The sequence below is a fragment of the Xyrauchen texanus genome, chromosome 11 (genome assembly GCF_025860055.1).
Source record: "Xyrauchen texanus isolate HMW12.3.18 chromosome 11, RBS_HiC_50CHRs, whole genome shotgun sequence".
Taxonomy (NCBI): Eukaryota; Metazoa; Chordata; class Actinopteri; order Cypriniformes; family Catostomidae; genus Xyrauchen; species Xyrauchen texanus.
In genome coordinates this window covers 40769656-40786063 of record NC_068286.1, presented here as the reverse complement: position 1 = coordinate 40786063, position 16408 = coordinate 40769656, and the positions used below count along the sequence as shown (strand labels likewise).

The window sequence follows — 16408 nt, the reverse complement described above, 5'->3', positions numbered from 1 at the left end:
CAGTCATAGACATTATTAACCAAGCCAGAGCTCCTTCCACCAGGCATCTTTACACCTAAATTGGATTTGGCGTAAAGCCAAAATTTGGTAAAGCCAAATTTCTCGAATTGATGTTCTTCTCGAGCCGAAGACCCGCAGAGGAACGCAGTTCGGTCAGTGCTTTCATTCCTGCAGGAGAGGCTGGAGGGTAGGCTGTCCCCCTCCACCTTGAAGGTGTATGTAGCTGCTATCGCAGCCCACCATGACGCAGTAGATGGCAAGTCCCTAGGTAAGCATGACTTGATTATCAGGTTCCTGAAAGGCGCCCAGAGACTGAACCCTCCCCGGCCTAGCCTGTTCCCTTCCTGGGATCTCTCTGTGGTCCTCTTGGGCCTTCAGAGATCCCCCTTCGAGCCGCTTGATTCAGTTGAACTCAAGGCCCTCTCCCTGAAGATGGCCCTCCTGATCGCGTTAGCCTCCATCAAGAGGGTTGGGGACCTGCATGCGTTCTCTGTCAGCGACACCTGCCTGGAGTTTGGTCTGGCACATTCTCACGTTATTCTGAGGCCGCAACCAGGCTACGTGCCCAAGGTTCCTACGACCCCCTTCAGGTACCAGGTCGTGAGCATGCAAGCAAGCTGCCCCGGGAGGAGGCAGACCCAGCCTTCTCATTGCTGTGTCCGGTACGTGCTTTGCGTATCTATTTGGACCGCATGCAGAGCTCTAGATGTTCTGAGCAGCTCTTTGTCTGCTTCAGCAGATGGTGGAAAGGAAACGCCATCTCCAAACAGAGGTTAGCTCACTGGGTCGTTGACACTATTTCCTTAGCTTATCACACCCAGGCCGTGTCGAGCACACTCTTCGAGAAGTGTGGCATCCTTGTGGGCACTGGCTCTGGCACCACCTTAGCAGACATCTGCAGAGCAGCGGGCTGGGCAACACCCAATACCTTTGCCAGATTTTACAATCTCAGGGTTGAGTCGGTCTCATCCCGTGTTGTCAGTTCCAAGCCAATAACGCAGCACAACTGACCGGGTGTTCCGCTTACACACAACGCCCTTCACCAAGTTGATCCAGTGCGCCTTCTATCCCAGGTTAGCCACTAAGCGTCGTTCCCTGGATGTTCTCCTCCCTAGCCTTCTGGCTGGCGAATTCAGCTGAGCAATTCACGGCTGGACCCACTACAAGTCACAGGTGCTCTTTACTGGGGTCGGGCTCCACGGGCTTAGTTCCCTTTTCAGGCAAACTCCCTGTGATGTATTTCCCGCGGTACGGTCCCCCTGTCGGCGAACCCGCGTTTCCCTTGGGCAGCCCCTCTGCCCCGGTCACCGTGTTTGTAGAGTCCCCCCTCATTAGGCTGGACCTACCACCATGCCATTTCCCACGTAAGGCTTCACAACCCTCGTGGTGTATTTGCCACATGTTACCTCCCCCTAGACTGGGCAGGATGTGGCCTCTGCAGGGTCTTTTCCCCCTGAAAGAATAGGACCGGGAAAGACCGCCTTCCCCGACGCATTTCATAGCGTTAAGATTTCATAGCGTTAAGATTTCATAGCGTTAAGAAGTGAGAGACATAGTGAGAGAAAAGGCGCTGCTGCTGGGCTTGCTCCCATGCTAGTCATGTAGCGCATGTTCCCCCCCTCAGGGGTGCAGGGAACCTAAGGTCTGTATGTGACACCCCTTTGGGGGCGTTGGGGAGGGCAACGTGCAGCCGATACAGTTGCCTCTATCATGCAGTAGCCTGCTTGCACCTGTCTTGGAATTTCACGTAACACGGTCAGTGCGTGGCATATTTATATGAGACCCCTTGTGTCACTTCATTTGACACAATGAAGTGACAGAAGTGACAAGAAGGGTGAGTGACAGAAGGGGACAGCATGGTTACTGTAGTAACCTCCGTTCCCCGAGGGAAGGAACGAGACGTTGTGTCACTCCTGGCACAGCACTAGACCTACCACTGTAAATGGCCGAACCTTATTTCCGGCTCCTCAGTGCAAAATCCTGACTGGCACTCGCTGCCCCGCTTCCTTTATACCCGTATGTCCGGGGCAGGGCATGCAAATTCTGTCTGCCAACTTGACATTGGCCTTTTCTCAGGTTCAGAGGTACGTTTGGCATCCCAGGAAGACCCCTTGTGTTACTTCATTCGACACAACGTCTCATTCCTTCCCTTGGGGAACGGAGGTTAAAACAGTAACCATGACGTTATTTATGCTAAAGTGTATGTGCATCTATGTATCTATTCATGTGTAAATGTATAGCATATATATTTATGTAGAACTAGAGCTGTGATCTTGGTAAACATTGCTAAAATTCAATGACCATTGACTGTACCTTAGTCTGTATAGGCTGATATCCCTTAAAAAAGTACCAAAAAGTATAATGCTATTACATGTTTTTTTGGACAGAAATCAAGGTATTTACAAGGCATCACGGATTAATTTCAGTACCATGGTATATGCAGTATCATATATCAAAGGAACATAAAATACCATCACTCTACCATAGTACCACCACAGTCATTTTTGTAAGGGCTATGAGAGCTATATGAAAACATATTTTAAAGTATGTAAGGTGTTGTCTGTTTTAAGTCACACATGTAAATGCTGCATGAAAGCGGTCCACTATTTTATTGAGCAATGACTTAAAATACCTAAAATAATACGATTTTCAGTTACTCAGAATGTGAAAAGAAGAGGGGTGGAAAGTGAAAGGGAATATTGCAGCAGGGAAGGAGGAATGTAGATGGTGAGAAAGAAAATTTGTGTAAGCCAAATTGCACAGAGAAAACTGCCTGGGAGATGCTAAAATTCACAAGCTGCCACATCCAATTGTTTACAGTACATATATTTGGCAAACAGAGAGAGAGGCAGAAATAAGAGACATGGATGCGCAAGCCAGTCTACTTTTCCCTAAAACAAAATGTATTAATTTATCACATTCGGACACTTGTAAAATTCTTGCATTATCTGAAAGACAGAAATGCTACCAATCAACAATGCAAAAGTTTTTTTTACTTTCAATTCATGCTAAATTCAGTATAATACACTGGCACTAAATGTAATGGGATACACAAAGTTCCTTTGTTAACAAAGCTGAATGGCTGACAGTGGGTCTGTAGTTGTGTGTACACACGCTCATGCGTGCGTGTGCCAGATCTCAGTACTACTCACAGGTGAAGAATAACCCTTAATGCATTTGTGGTGCCTTCAAAAGGTGCTTATAATCCTTGACCACCCTTGTTGATATTTTGTTATAGGGCAGTAGATTTGAGAATGTTTATACTGACCCTTCATAAACTTAATTGTGTGTGTGCGTGTGTGTTATTATTATAATGAATTATGAATTTTCTCAACATGCTCAATTTCATTTAGCAATTTTGAGTGGAAATATAGCCTTCCCTATTGTGCCCCCGGTGAATAGCAAATAAAATCTCATTACAGTGTTATTGATTTTGTTAAAATCAAATTAAAAAGCATCTGGCATTATATCTTAGAGGTCTTTTGTATCAAAAGATGCACTTGTCTTAATATGATTTATAAACAACAATAATGCTGTTCATTTTAAAGTGTTAAAAGTTTCTTTGAGTAAAATGTCGACCATAACTGATTTCAGATGGGCAATGTTTTTTGGGCACACCAACTGAATATGACGTGGGATTTAATTGAATAACTTTTTGTAAGAAGCTTGGCTTTTACCTTGGATTGAACATTATGGCCCTGATTTACTAAGATCACAAATAACAGGTATTAATATGCTTGGAATTAATTAATTAAGCCAAGTCATTTTTATTTGTATAGCTCTTTTCACAACACACATAGTTTCAAAGCAGCTTTACAGAAAATTTTGCAATTTAGTTCAACAATTTAAATTTCTGAATTTACTTTCTTGCATGATAAATTACTTTTGGATGCATTTTAATCCATTTACATCGACAGCTCCCTTTATTTTGAGCATGTAGATGACAGCTCAAATTAATTGAGAGATGACATGGAATATTTTTCATACCGCATATCAATAGAACAAACAAGTAATAACAAAAAGTTTATGAAATGCTTTGGAAATGCTTTGAAAAACTGAACAATTACAACATTTAAAAACAAACGTTCTCTCATGCAAACATAGAAAGTTTAACCTGAAATCTTGGTTTGGAAAAAAAAAATGTTTTTTATGGAACTATCCATTTACATCACAAACTCTCTTTTTGTTTTTCACTCAGGATGGCATGGGCAGTCTTCGTGTAACCAAAGAGGGCATCAGATTAGAGGGAGTTTCGGAGTTCCTACTTCCGCTTTATGTGAAAGAAATTAAATCAAGACGGGTAAGACATTCACTTTTTTCTGAATCTGTGTGACTTGCAGACTTAAACAAAGGGCACAATTTTTAGTGTGAATATTTCCATTTAAATTGACTTATACCTTTTTGACACTTTGGGGAACAAACATATGGTATTTTGCTGAAAAATAAACAGGCGTTGTATTATTGTTTATGCATAACCTCAGTTCTGCCTTTCTAAAAAGTATGATGCTGGTACTGTAGTACAATAATTGTATCAGATTTACCTTCATTCAGTTAGCAGACTCTTTTATTCAAGCCGACATACAACTGAGGAATGGATCAACATGAGCAATTCAGATACAGTAGTAATACAGTGGCACTTTAATATATACCAGTGGTGCCTGTAGCTGTACGACTACTAGAGACAGAGAGATATTTGTGTCGGGGGGATTCAAATCATAACACCATGTCTACACCAGACACTTGTGGCACGTTGTGACTCAACTAAATGTGATTGCTCCCATAATAATCAACTGAGCTCTCTATACTGGGGGGGTGAGTCTGTTTCCCACAGATATTTCAGATGATATAGAAAGTTGTATTAATCAAGTGTATCTGTCTTTGATACAGCTCAAGACTTCATTGCTAGTTTGAAAACGTCACTTTAGAACTAGCAACGGAGAGTGTGCTGCTTTTCGGTATTGGAATAACAAGGTTGTGTGTGTGTGTATGTGTGCACAAGAAAAAGAGAGAAACTGAGAGAGATCGCATGTGGAATTACCTGTTGTTAAAGTGGCTCTCATCAGGTATAACATCACTTGAAATTGCCAAAGTGTAAGTTTAAGTCTCAGCAGCAGCGAGTGTCACCATTCTTGTATAGCTTTTCCATTGCTACTGTTTACAATCCCAGTGAGTCATGGGGGTGCGCTAACTTTGCTCCCGAGGGAGTTTGTGTTAGAGTAAAAGAGAGGGGTAGGGTTAGAGTGGTGCTTTCCACTATAGCTATGTGAGGCTGATTAGGGTGAAATACAATAAAATATTAAAAGTTATTTTGAATAATATAAGCTGTTGTATTTCTCAAGTCATTGGGGATGCAGCACTATTTGTTGGTCACGACTCGAGTCACAATGTGTGTGTGTGTGTGTGTGTGTGTGTGTGTGGGTGTGTGGGTGGGTGAGGCAAGAGAGAGAGAGAGTGAGAGGGAGCCCAAGGGTGCTTTTCAATCGAAACTGAAATAAATTTAGGATATTATAGACATTGTTTGTCATTTTTATCCAATGTTGTGGTAGCCTGTAGGGCTCTTTGAAATAACTGAAATAATGTGGTGAAGTGATATGGAACTTTACATGGTCAAGACCTGAAACTACTTCACAGCCATGAGTTAATTTAAAAAATAATTGCAGACCTTAGAATGTCCTTCAACCAATCAGAATCAAGCATTCAACAGACCCATGGTGTGTATATATATATATATATATATATATATATATATATATTATAAAAAAAATTACAGGTGCAACAGGTCACAGAAACAGGCTCAGCACTCAGTCCATGTTAAGCAGCTCCCACAACCTGATGAACTTTACCCGTTAGATCCCTCATTAAACTTATTTTATTCTGTGCTGCTCTTTTGTGAAGCTGGCTGATCTGTCTCTGCAGCCTGTAACACTTTCAGCTCATTCACTCTACTTTATGTGCCACTTGTTGATGCTGACCAGAGGCGTCACCAATTTGCATGTTAGCTAAATATTCAGCTGAAGACTTAGATTTAAATTTAGATTTGGGTTTAAATATATGATTTATATTCACATTTAATAAGCATATTTTACATATTTACCCATATTAACCCTGAATGAAGACTTAACATTTAAAAATTCTGCCGCGCCGACACGTCCTGCTGGATTTTTTCGTCATTACAGCGGAAACAACATACAATTCTCAGTCATTTTGGGGCATACAGATAAGTGTAAGACATCATTAGAGTCTATAAAGGGTCTACTTTTATTTGTGTACACTCACAATAACAAAAAAACCTTGTGCGTTTGTAAAATAAAGAAAATAAAAAGGGTGAGCTGTAAGCTGTCTCTGGGTTTGTGAGCATATATCTGAAACACGTCACAAAATTTAACTGAAACTCCGCGAATACTTATCACACAAACATGAAACATATGTCTAAAGAAAGCTTAAAATGTCTACTTTTAAATAAAACAATTCAAATTTAAAACAAATATTCTCCTGCAATGTAATCTGTATGAAACAAAGCGATGTACAGTTTTTACTGGCTCAGCTAATTATCTCTAATGTGATCCCACCCATGGGCAGAGCGTGCCATTCATACGCTAATGTGCTGAGATGATCAAATCAAATGGTAAACACCCCCGACTGTGCCTTAAAAACAAAGTCATTCACTTTTCTGCACATTTGAAAGACAGCACGATACACAAGTGAGAAAACTCCTGGAGAGTTTCCTCAGAAGAAGAGCGGGACTCCGATAAACTTTTTCATTTTGAAGAGAGACTTGATCCAGCCAAGGATACAATTTTGGATGAGTAATTAATTTAGTTTTCATTAGTTGACATGCTATTTTATATAAACATGTACATATTTTACTAGTGGGACTGTTTCCAGACTTGCCAGCCAGGATTCAGAGTATTGACATTTGAAATATGTCCTAATAAGCAAGTTTTAGTTACATTTAAATGCGGTTTCGGCTAAAGCAGGTATTTAAATTGTATGCTGTATGATATAAATATGATATGTTATATGATATAAAAATAATATAAATGTTTCGATTATATTTTAACTAGTGTTTATGCTACCTCATTATCATCAACAAAGCTTGTGCTTGCAAATGTGTGTTCAGGTTAAATGAGTAAAATGCATTTAAAATATGCCCATATTAGAAAATCAGCATATTATAATGATTTCTGAAGGATCATGTGACACTGAAGAGTGCAGTAATGATGCTGAAAATTCAGCTTTGATCACAAATTGCATTTTACAATATATTCAAATAGAAAACTGTTCTTTTAAATTGTAAAAATTGTTCAAAATATCACTGTTTTTACTGTATTTTGGATCAAATATATGCAGCCTTGGTGAGCAGAGGAGACTTCTTTTAAACGGTAGTGTAGGTCTAAAATTAAGTAAAGTGTTTATGTAAAGAAAATGTATAGTCAGTTTACGTCTTTTAACTTAAAAATTGATTTTGATAATTAAGTCTCCTCACATTCATTCTCTTTCTGTCACATTCCTCCTTGATAGGCCCAGGGGAGGGGTCTTTTGTCCCCTCAGGTGTGAATTACAATCAATATTAATTATAGTTCACACTCCTCGCATATGACCTTTCTAACACTAAAAGTGTCTTACAGAAGTTCAATTACTATATTGTTTTGTATGAATGAGTGATCAAGATGGTTTTCACATCATTTTGTAGCAAAAACTCCAAGTACAACTACAAGATCCAGTTCTCAAAAGGCTTGTGGACAAATGTTTAGTATGTGTTATATGGCCTTATTTCAATGACTTAAAAATTTGTTTTTTTTCAAAAACCATGCATAAATGTTATTTTCTCAAAAATACAAATATGTACACACATGTTGCTCACATATAATTTAGCCAAGTTTGTGTTGAATACAGTGTTATCAGACTTTAGCCATTAATGTGTTTTTAAGCAACTGAAAAAAGCACAAATGTCAATGCATGTCAAAACTTCTCCAGGGCCAAAAACACCCTCAGACCCCAGAGGGTTAAATGCTTGATCGAGCTACAACCAGCAAGTTACTTGCAGCACACTTAATTTAACATACAACTCTCTATTCGCTTAAGCATTAAACTAGGAGAGGCTGTACCATTTATAAAGTCACAGCAACAGCAATATGATAAAATATGATTTTATTTTTTTTTGAATAATCAGTTAATTCAACAAGTAATATAGCTCATTATGTTAACTGTAGGTGTGGCTGACAAGCAACATTACTTGGTGCATTAATATAGGGCAACAGTGCCTACCCAATTTTTCAGCTGTCTGAGTTTCAGAAATATTTTTCCCATGAATTTCTTCCATACAAATTTCACAAAATCCTTAATAGGATAGTTCTAAGCCATGAACCAAACCAGCCAGCTACAAGTTGAATCTTGCCTTTACAAACTTTGATTTCAAGCAAAAAGGTATAAAAAAAAAAAAAAAAGAGGGACTGTGATGAGGAGTAGGACAGTGCCGGGCCGTGAATACGCATGGCAGGCCCCCAATCGTGCTAATTAGCCGAGGAGAGAGATAAGTGCAGAAAGATGTGGCAGAACGAGAGAGAGCCACACACAGCTGCCTTATCCCACTTATCCCTCTCCTCGGCTGATTAGCCCGATTGGGGACCGGGCGTGCGTAGTCACGACCTGGCCACGCCCTCCTCCTCATCACAGAGACAAATTTGCAAGACTACAAACTACAATAACATGAAGCAATGCAAATTACATAATCAAATTTAAAAACTATGGAAAAATATAAAACTATTGATTTAAATATCTTGATTATAAGTATATAAATAATATATTTGAATTAGATTGCAAAATATTCGGATAATTAAGTCGATTGAGAGTGTAGAGTGACTGACTCGATTGCGTCATTCACAATGCGTCATGCAAATAGGTGGTCGCTTGTTTGGCATGCTTATTTGGCATGCTTTGTTGGATGCTATTCTCTGATTTGTGGAGCTGTTCTCTTCAGGATCATGGGTTGTATAGATCCTCACCAGAAAAAAAGAAGCATACACCATTAAGTAACAATCTCTGAGATCATGTTAGATTTGTCCTAAAAGGTTTATAATTTGTCGTTAAAAATGAATTTGCCTATGAAAAAAGTGAAATTTTTTCTTACGAATCAAAACTGATTGTGCAGTTACAAGTGTGCATTCACTGTATACTCATTTTCAAAGTCAAAGTGTGTCTTATTTATTGTGAAACTGTGTTAACTTAATGACATGAATCACACTGAAGGCTGATCATGTGGTGATCATGTATGCATGCTGGTTAGAAATCTGTCTGACTTGCTGTGATATCATGACCACATATGTAAAAAATACTCCCGAGAGAGTGAGGCAGCCACAGTTGTAGCAGGCAGATGGCACAGTTGCTTTTTACGAGCTGTGCGAACTGCAAGCATGATGGGAAATTACTTGCTGATGACACGGCTTAATGCTCATTGGCTTAAACAACTGTGATGTATTCTCTTTTAAAATGTTTTATTTTTATTTTTATTTCTAATATCATGTTTGAATGTGTATAAATTATATGTGAATATTCCCAACATTGCTGAATGGAATATTCACGACCACCACCATTGTGTCCTTGAGCAAGGCACTTAACTCCAGGTTGTTCCAGGGGGATTGTCCCTGTAATAAATGCACTGTAAGTCGCTTTGGATAAAAGCGTCTGCCAAATGCATAATAAAAAAATAAAAAATAAAAAATAAATAAAAGTACATGTAAAAATGAATATGTGATTGTTATCATATTTCAGAAATATCTAAAATGGGTGTGTAGTCTTTATTCAACTAAAAATGTATGGAAAGACACATCTTATGGGGGAATTAAATAACAGGTACATTGAGTGTTTTGTTCATCATATTTATTTTCATTTTAAAGCAATATAATTTAAATTGCATCCACTTTATTAACAACAAAGCACTTGAACTTGAATGATGCAATATCTGCCTTTGATCTCACAGTGGCTAATCCACTATGAGAAGTGAGAACTCTCTGACATTTTTTCACTCCTCCCCTGACTGCACCAGCATGCCCTCTATATTTTTATGTTTTATTATCACAGTACACATAACAGAAGTAAAGGAAAAAAGAAACAAGCAGAGAAAGAGAAAAAACAAAAACATATAAATAAGTATGTACAAATGGGTATTAGAATATTCAAGAGGCATAGATACAGGGGTGTCTAAGATGGGTAAAACTTCAAGGTCTACAGCAGTCTAGAATCTTTGTTGCCTTGGTGTTCCTTACACCCTCCAACGTGTCAAGATACTGATAGAGCTCAAACTAAAATGTCCAAAATGTGGTATCTTCTTTGACCATATACATTTATAGATCTACTCTTTTACTTAACATAATAAATAGGTTAAGGACATAACAGATGTTCTTTTCCAAAGATTTATCTTAAATAATAAAACATTCTTAACTTTCAAAGTAATCTCAATCCCAATGTTCTCCTGCGCCAAACTGCTCTCATCTACTTTCAAGGCGAGGCATTTGACATCTCAAACAAGCCTCAAACATTGTATCCACAACATCAAAAATAGGGGGTAGATGGGGGAAAAAAAAAACCTGACTGATCCTCTAATTTTATGTTATCTTGTAATCAAAAGTATCTAATTTCAATAAAATATTGATACTAATTAATTTTCATGCAATCATAACGTCTAGGTTACGTATGTAACCTCCGTTCCCCGATGGAGGGAACGAGACGTTGTGTCAGAGAAGCGACACTAGGGGTCTCTCTTGAGCGCCGATATTCACCTCTGGACTATGAAAAAAGGACAATGAGAGTTGGCAACCAGTATTTGCATGTCCCGCCCCCGGACATACGGGTATTTAAGCGGCGCAAATACGGGAGTTCATTCAGGATTTTTCTGAGGAGCCGGAAATGGTCCGGCCACAACAGTGGCTCAGCTCAGCGACGTGGCAGGGGAGACACAACGTCTCGTTCCCTCCATACGTAACCTAGACGTTCCCCTTCTGTCGCTCTCTCCACGTTGTGTCAGAGAAGCAACACTAGGGGTCCACTTATAAAAGCGCCACGCGCTGAGCTGTGTACGTGAACTGCTGATACAGGAGCGAGCAGGTATTCTTACGTGCAGGACGACCAACTGTATCAGGCTGCACGTACCCTTCCCCAATGCCCCATTTAAGCCATCAGGATTCCTTATTGTTATCCCGGAAGGGGGAACAAGGTGCTGGCTGCCAACCTGGGAACGGGCCAAGCCTGGCCGGGCCTCTTTTCTCTCTATGTTTCTCGCATAGAGCAACTTAGGCCGGGGCCCTTACACGCATTGAGGGAAGGGGGTCTTAGCCCTTATTCAGGGCGGAGAAGACCCTCGCGGAGGCCACGCCTACCCGAGAGGGGAGGCAAGTTTAAGTGGCAAAACCATCAGAGGCCTGACTTAGGGCCTATGTGGAAAAGTCGGTGCGGTGGTGGATCCAGCCTATAGAGGGGGAAACATACAGCACGGCAACTGAGGCAGCCGTGACTGCCTAAGGGAAGCACGGGAGTCCGCTCGCCAGAGGGGACAGAACCGTGGCGTTACACACAAGGGGAGTCCGAAGGAGGCCTTACCTGTGGAGCACCTACACCAGTGCAGGGTAGCTTGCGGTACCCGCAATGGCTTGGGTCGGCGAGTTCCTCCGCTGAACTGCGACCCACGAGGGCTAGGGAGGAATCAACCAGTGTCCCAAACCTGAGATCTCCTGGGAATGAAGGCGCACTGTTTCCCCTGGTTAGGGGGAAGGGCGCTAGGTGCAAGCGATTCACCCGGTCAGATCGTGAGCGTGCCACCGAGTTCTACGGGCTCGGTACCTGAGAGAACACGGGACAATACTGACCCAACTCGGAGATTGTAGAATCTCGCGAAAGTGTTAGGTGTTGCCCAGCCCGCTGCTCTACAAATGTCTGCTAGGGCAGTGCCCCTAGCCAGTGCCCATGAGGACGCAACACTTCTGGTGGAGTGGGCTTGGACCCGCAAAAGGGGGGGGCACGGCCTGGGTGTGATAAGCCAGGGAAATGGCGTTGACAACCCAGTGGGCGAGTCTCTGCTTGGAGACAGCATTCCCTTTCTGCTGTCCCCCAAAGCAGACGAAGAGCTGCTCAGAGCGTCTAGTGCTCTGTGTGCGATCCAGGTAGATACGTAAGGCACGTACTGGACACAGCAGTGAAAGGGCTGGATCTGCCTCCTCCCGGGGCAGCGCTTGCAGGTTCACTACCTGATCCCTGAAGGGTGTGGTAGGAACCTTGGGCACATAGCCCGGTCGCGGTCTTAGGATCACGAAAGTGTCTGCCGGACCGAACTCCAGGCAAGCGTCGCTAACAGAGAACGCATGCAGGTCCCCGACCCTCTTGATGGAAGCGAGCGCGATCAGTAGGGCGGTCTTGAGAGAGAGGGCCTTGAGTCCAACTGAGTCAAGCGGCTCGAAGGGGGGTCTCTGGAGTCCCGTAAGGACGACCGAGAGATCCCAGGAGGGGAAGAGGTTAGGCCGGGAGGGAGCTATCCTCCGGGCACCTTTTAGGAACCTGACGATTAAGTCGTGCTTACCAAGAGACTTTCCGTCTACCGTGTCATGGTGGGCCGCGATAGCGGCGACATACACCTTGAGGGTGGAGGGGGACAGCCTCCTCTCCAGCCTCTCCTGAAGAAACACGAGCACTGACCTAACTGCGCACTTCTGCGGGTCTTCAGCTCGGGAAGAACACCAGTCCGCGAACAGACGCCACTTTAGGGCGTAAAGATGCCTGGTAGAGGGGGCTCTGGATGGCTGATTGTATCTACGACGGTAGATGGTAGACCGGCTAGATCTTCCGCATCCCATACAGGGGCCAGACGTGGAGGTTCCAGAGGTCTGGGTGCGGGTGCCAGAGCGTGCCCCGTCCCTGAGAAAGAAGGTCCTTCCTCAGGGGAATTCGCCGGGGAAGGGCTGTCGTGAGGAGCGTGAGGTCCGAAAACCAAGTCCGGGTAGGCCAATAGGGGGCTACCAGAATGACTTGCTCCTCGTCTTCCCTGACCTTGCATAGCACCTGTGCAAGAAGTCTCACAGGGGGAAATGTGTACTTGCGCAGCCCCGCGGGCCAGCTGTGTGCCAGCGCATCTGCCCCGAGGGGAGCCTCTGTCCGGGCATACCAGAGCGGGCAGTGGGAGGTTTCTTGGGAGGCAAACAGGTCTAACTGAGCCTTGCCGAACCGGTCCCAAATCAGCTGGACCGACTGGGGGTGGAGCCTCCACTCCCCGCCGGGCAAGCTTTGTCTTGACAGCGCATCCGCTGTCACATTGAGGTTGCCGGGGATGTGAGTGGCGCGCAGTGACTCCAGTCGCTGCTGACTCCAAAGGAGGAGACGACGGGCGAGCTGTGACATGTGGGGGGAGCGTACTCTGCCTTGGCGGTTTATGTAGGCTACGACCGTGGTGCTGTCTGTCCTGACTAGGACGTGTTTTCCAACCCAATTTGGAAGCGTCGGTTGTGACCAGAACGTGTCGGGACACCTGCTGCAAGGGTACTCCTGCCCTTAGAAAGTAGAGGTCTGTCCAGGGTTTGAAGGTTTAGCGGCAGGCAGAAGTAACTTTTACGTTGTGCGTGCTGCGGCGCCATGCTCATCTCGGGACTTGAGTCTGGAGCCAGTGCTGAAGTGGTCTCATATGCACTGAATGAGCACACTCGTTGAAGAGACGTGCTGTCATTGAGACTGAGTCTAACTCCAGACCGAGAAAAGAGATGCTCTGGACCGGGGAGAGCTTGCTCTTTTCCCGGTTGACCTGAAGCCCCAAACGGCTGAGGTGCCTGAGCACCTGGTCTCTGTGTGCGCATAGTAACTCTCGAGAGTGAGCCAGTATGAGCCAGTCGTCGAGGTAATTGAGTATGCGTATGCCGGCTACTCGGAGCAGGGCAAGAGCTGCCTCTGCGACTTTCGTGAAGACGCGAGGGGACAGAGACAGGCCGAAAGGGAGGACTTTGTACTGATACGCCTGGCCGTCAAACGCGAACCGTAGGAAGGGTCGATGTCGAGGGCAAATTGAGACGTGGATGTACGTGTCCTTCAGGTCTACCGCTGCGAACCAATCTAGATGCCAGGTGCCAGATAGAATTTGTTTCTGGGTGAGCATTTTGAATGGGAGTTTGGACAAGGTCCGATTGAAAACTCGCAGGTCCAAGATCAGTCGTAAGCCGCCGTCTTTCTTGGGTACAACAAAGTAAGGGCTGTAGACACCCTTCTTCGTTTCGGTTGGAGGGACAGGCTCTATCGCATCCTTTAATAGAAGGGAGGCGATTTCTTCGCGCAGGGAATGGGCATGTTGGCCGTGTACTGCGGAAAAATGTACGCCCACGAAGGGGGGCGGAGACCTGGCAAACTGAATTGCGTAACCGAGTCGAATGGTCCGGTGCAGCCAGCGTGATGGGTTGGGCAGTGAAAGCCACGCCTCTAAGCTCCGTGCTAGGGGCACCAAGGGGACGAGTTTTTTGGGCGTACCGGCGGGGCTTCGCAGCGGTCGCGGAACAGGTAACGCGGCGTCGGGAGGCAACGTGGCGTCCCGAGGCTCCGGTGCTGAGAATAAACTCAAAGCACTTACCTTGCTCCACGCACCCGGCAGGGGGCGGGTTCGTGACTGAGGAGGAGGTCTGAGGCTGGCGTCCTCTGGACTCGTCTGAACCGGCCGGCCGGGGAACAGTCGTGAGGCTGAAGGCGGGGACACCGCGTCCATGGAGCCGGGACTGTTGAGGCCTGAAAGCAGAGTGCCATGAGAACAGCATTTGCGGGCCAGGTGACCCCAGAGACAACAAGGAAATAGCTCTGTAGAGTGTAACTAATTTAACAAAAAATTCTCCTCCCGGCCCTCCACCGGGGAACGGAGTGGTCTTACCAGCTCCGGAGCTAACGTCTCGGTCTCTGGGTCTGTCATCTCAGGAGTGCCTGGGAGCCTTCTGGGTCCTCAAGGGGGTCTGTGAGACGATGGGCGTCCAACTTCTGCGGGGGGCTCAACGCTGGGGCTGAGAGCTGGGCCCACTCACTTGTTAGTTGAGGCAGAGCACCACTTTCTTTCTTTCTTGAAAGCCGCAGGAGGACGCCCTCGGCGAGCAGACAGGGCATGGCCCCTGGCGGCAGGTTTGCGGCAGGGCAGGATGCTTTTTTTGCTTGAAAATAGCCTTCGTCTGTTTCTTCACCACTGAGGACTGGTGGGCGAAGTCGTTAAGTGGTGTCGCCGAATGGACGGAGCTGGGAGACGGGGGCGTTTGAGAAAGCGCGCTTTGTCTGCCTCCTGTACTGCCTGTCCATCGTTGCGTTTCTGGACCACGGAGTGGCCATCGCCTGTTCGAGTGCAGTTCCTGCAGCACGTCAATAACAGGACTACCCAAGTGCAGATTTTGAAGTGCCCTGGCCCAGTGGACTTGCAGGAGGGGGCCATGGTGTGCAGGGGGGAGCGGTCTGGGACCGTTCTACCACCGAGGGTAGCGAGAGCGGAGGAGCGAGGAAGCTGGGCTTGCTCAGCTCGTCATGCACATCCGGGAAGGAATCCAGGGGGGGCGCGGCTGTTAGCGGCGTTAGCCTTTTTTCATAGTCCAGAGGTGAATATCGGCGCTCAAGAGAGACCCCTAGTGTCGCTTCTCTGACACAACGTGGAGAGAGCGACAGAAGGGGAATCGGTGTCTCCCCTATTCTCTGGGATCTTCCGAGTATTATGAGCACATTCACATCTTAATCTGTGATTCACAGCCAGAGCTCTCATTCAATACAGATGAGACACGTTGTGGTATTACAAAATGCGCATTGGCTATTTACCTAGATCAATCTGGCCAAAAGATCTCTAGTAATGGTCTGACTGGCAGGTTATGTTGGCAATAGTGTGAGGTTTCTATAGTTACACGGGCTGGCATTTCTCAGTTTCTTTTAAGCAATCCAGAGGAATTATCTTGTATAATTTATGGCAGAAAAAATATATGTTTTTTGAAAATGAAAATAGTTGCTGGCTCCAACTGCTAACAGCACTTACATTGTAATTGGGCTGGCCAATATCGACCAAAATTCATATGTCATATCATGTAGTGTAAGGCTGAATGGCTTTGCACAATATATATTTCGGTATTTTCTACAAAGTGAGCTAAATGTTCAGTTGTAAGTCAAAGCCACATGTGAGATGGTAAATGAAGCTTGCATTGCACATTGTTTCGGGGCAGAATACTTTTCGTGTTCCAGCAACACAAAGTTTAACACACTATTCGTACTGCAGTTTATGGTGGTAAATGATGGAAGAGATCTGAAGTGCTTCCACTTTTGGATGCAAACTGTTTATGGCATTCTCTACTGATGACATGCAGGGCTCGACGTTAAGCATTGTGATGTGCTTATCCTGCAGACAAGTGCTTATCCTGCAGACAAGTATATTGGT

General features: G+C 44.6%; 1 protein-coding gene across 1 annotated transcript in view; it reads left to right on the top strand.

Moving 5' to 3' along the window:
* The window catches only part of LOC127651774 (zeta-sarcoglycan-like), a 337374-nt gene that overhangs the window by 212448 nt on the left and 108518 nt on the right, over positions 1-16408 (top strand). The window contains exon 3 of the mRNA XM_052137782.1: positions 4199-4300. Coding sequence (XP_051993742.1) covers positions 4199-4300 — 102 coding nt within the window. The remainder of the gene's footprint in view (positions 1-4198; positions 4301-16408) is intronic.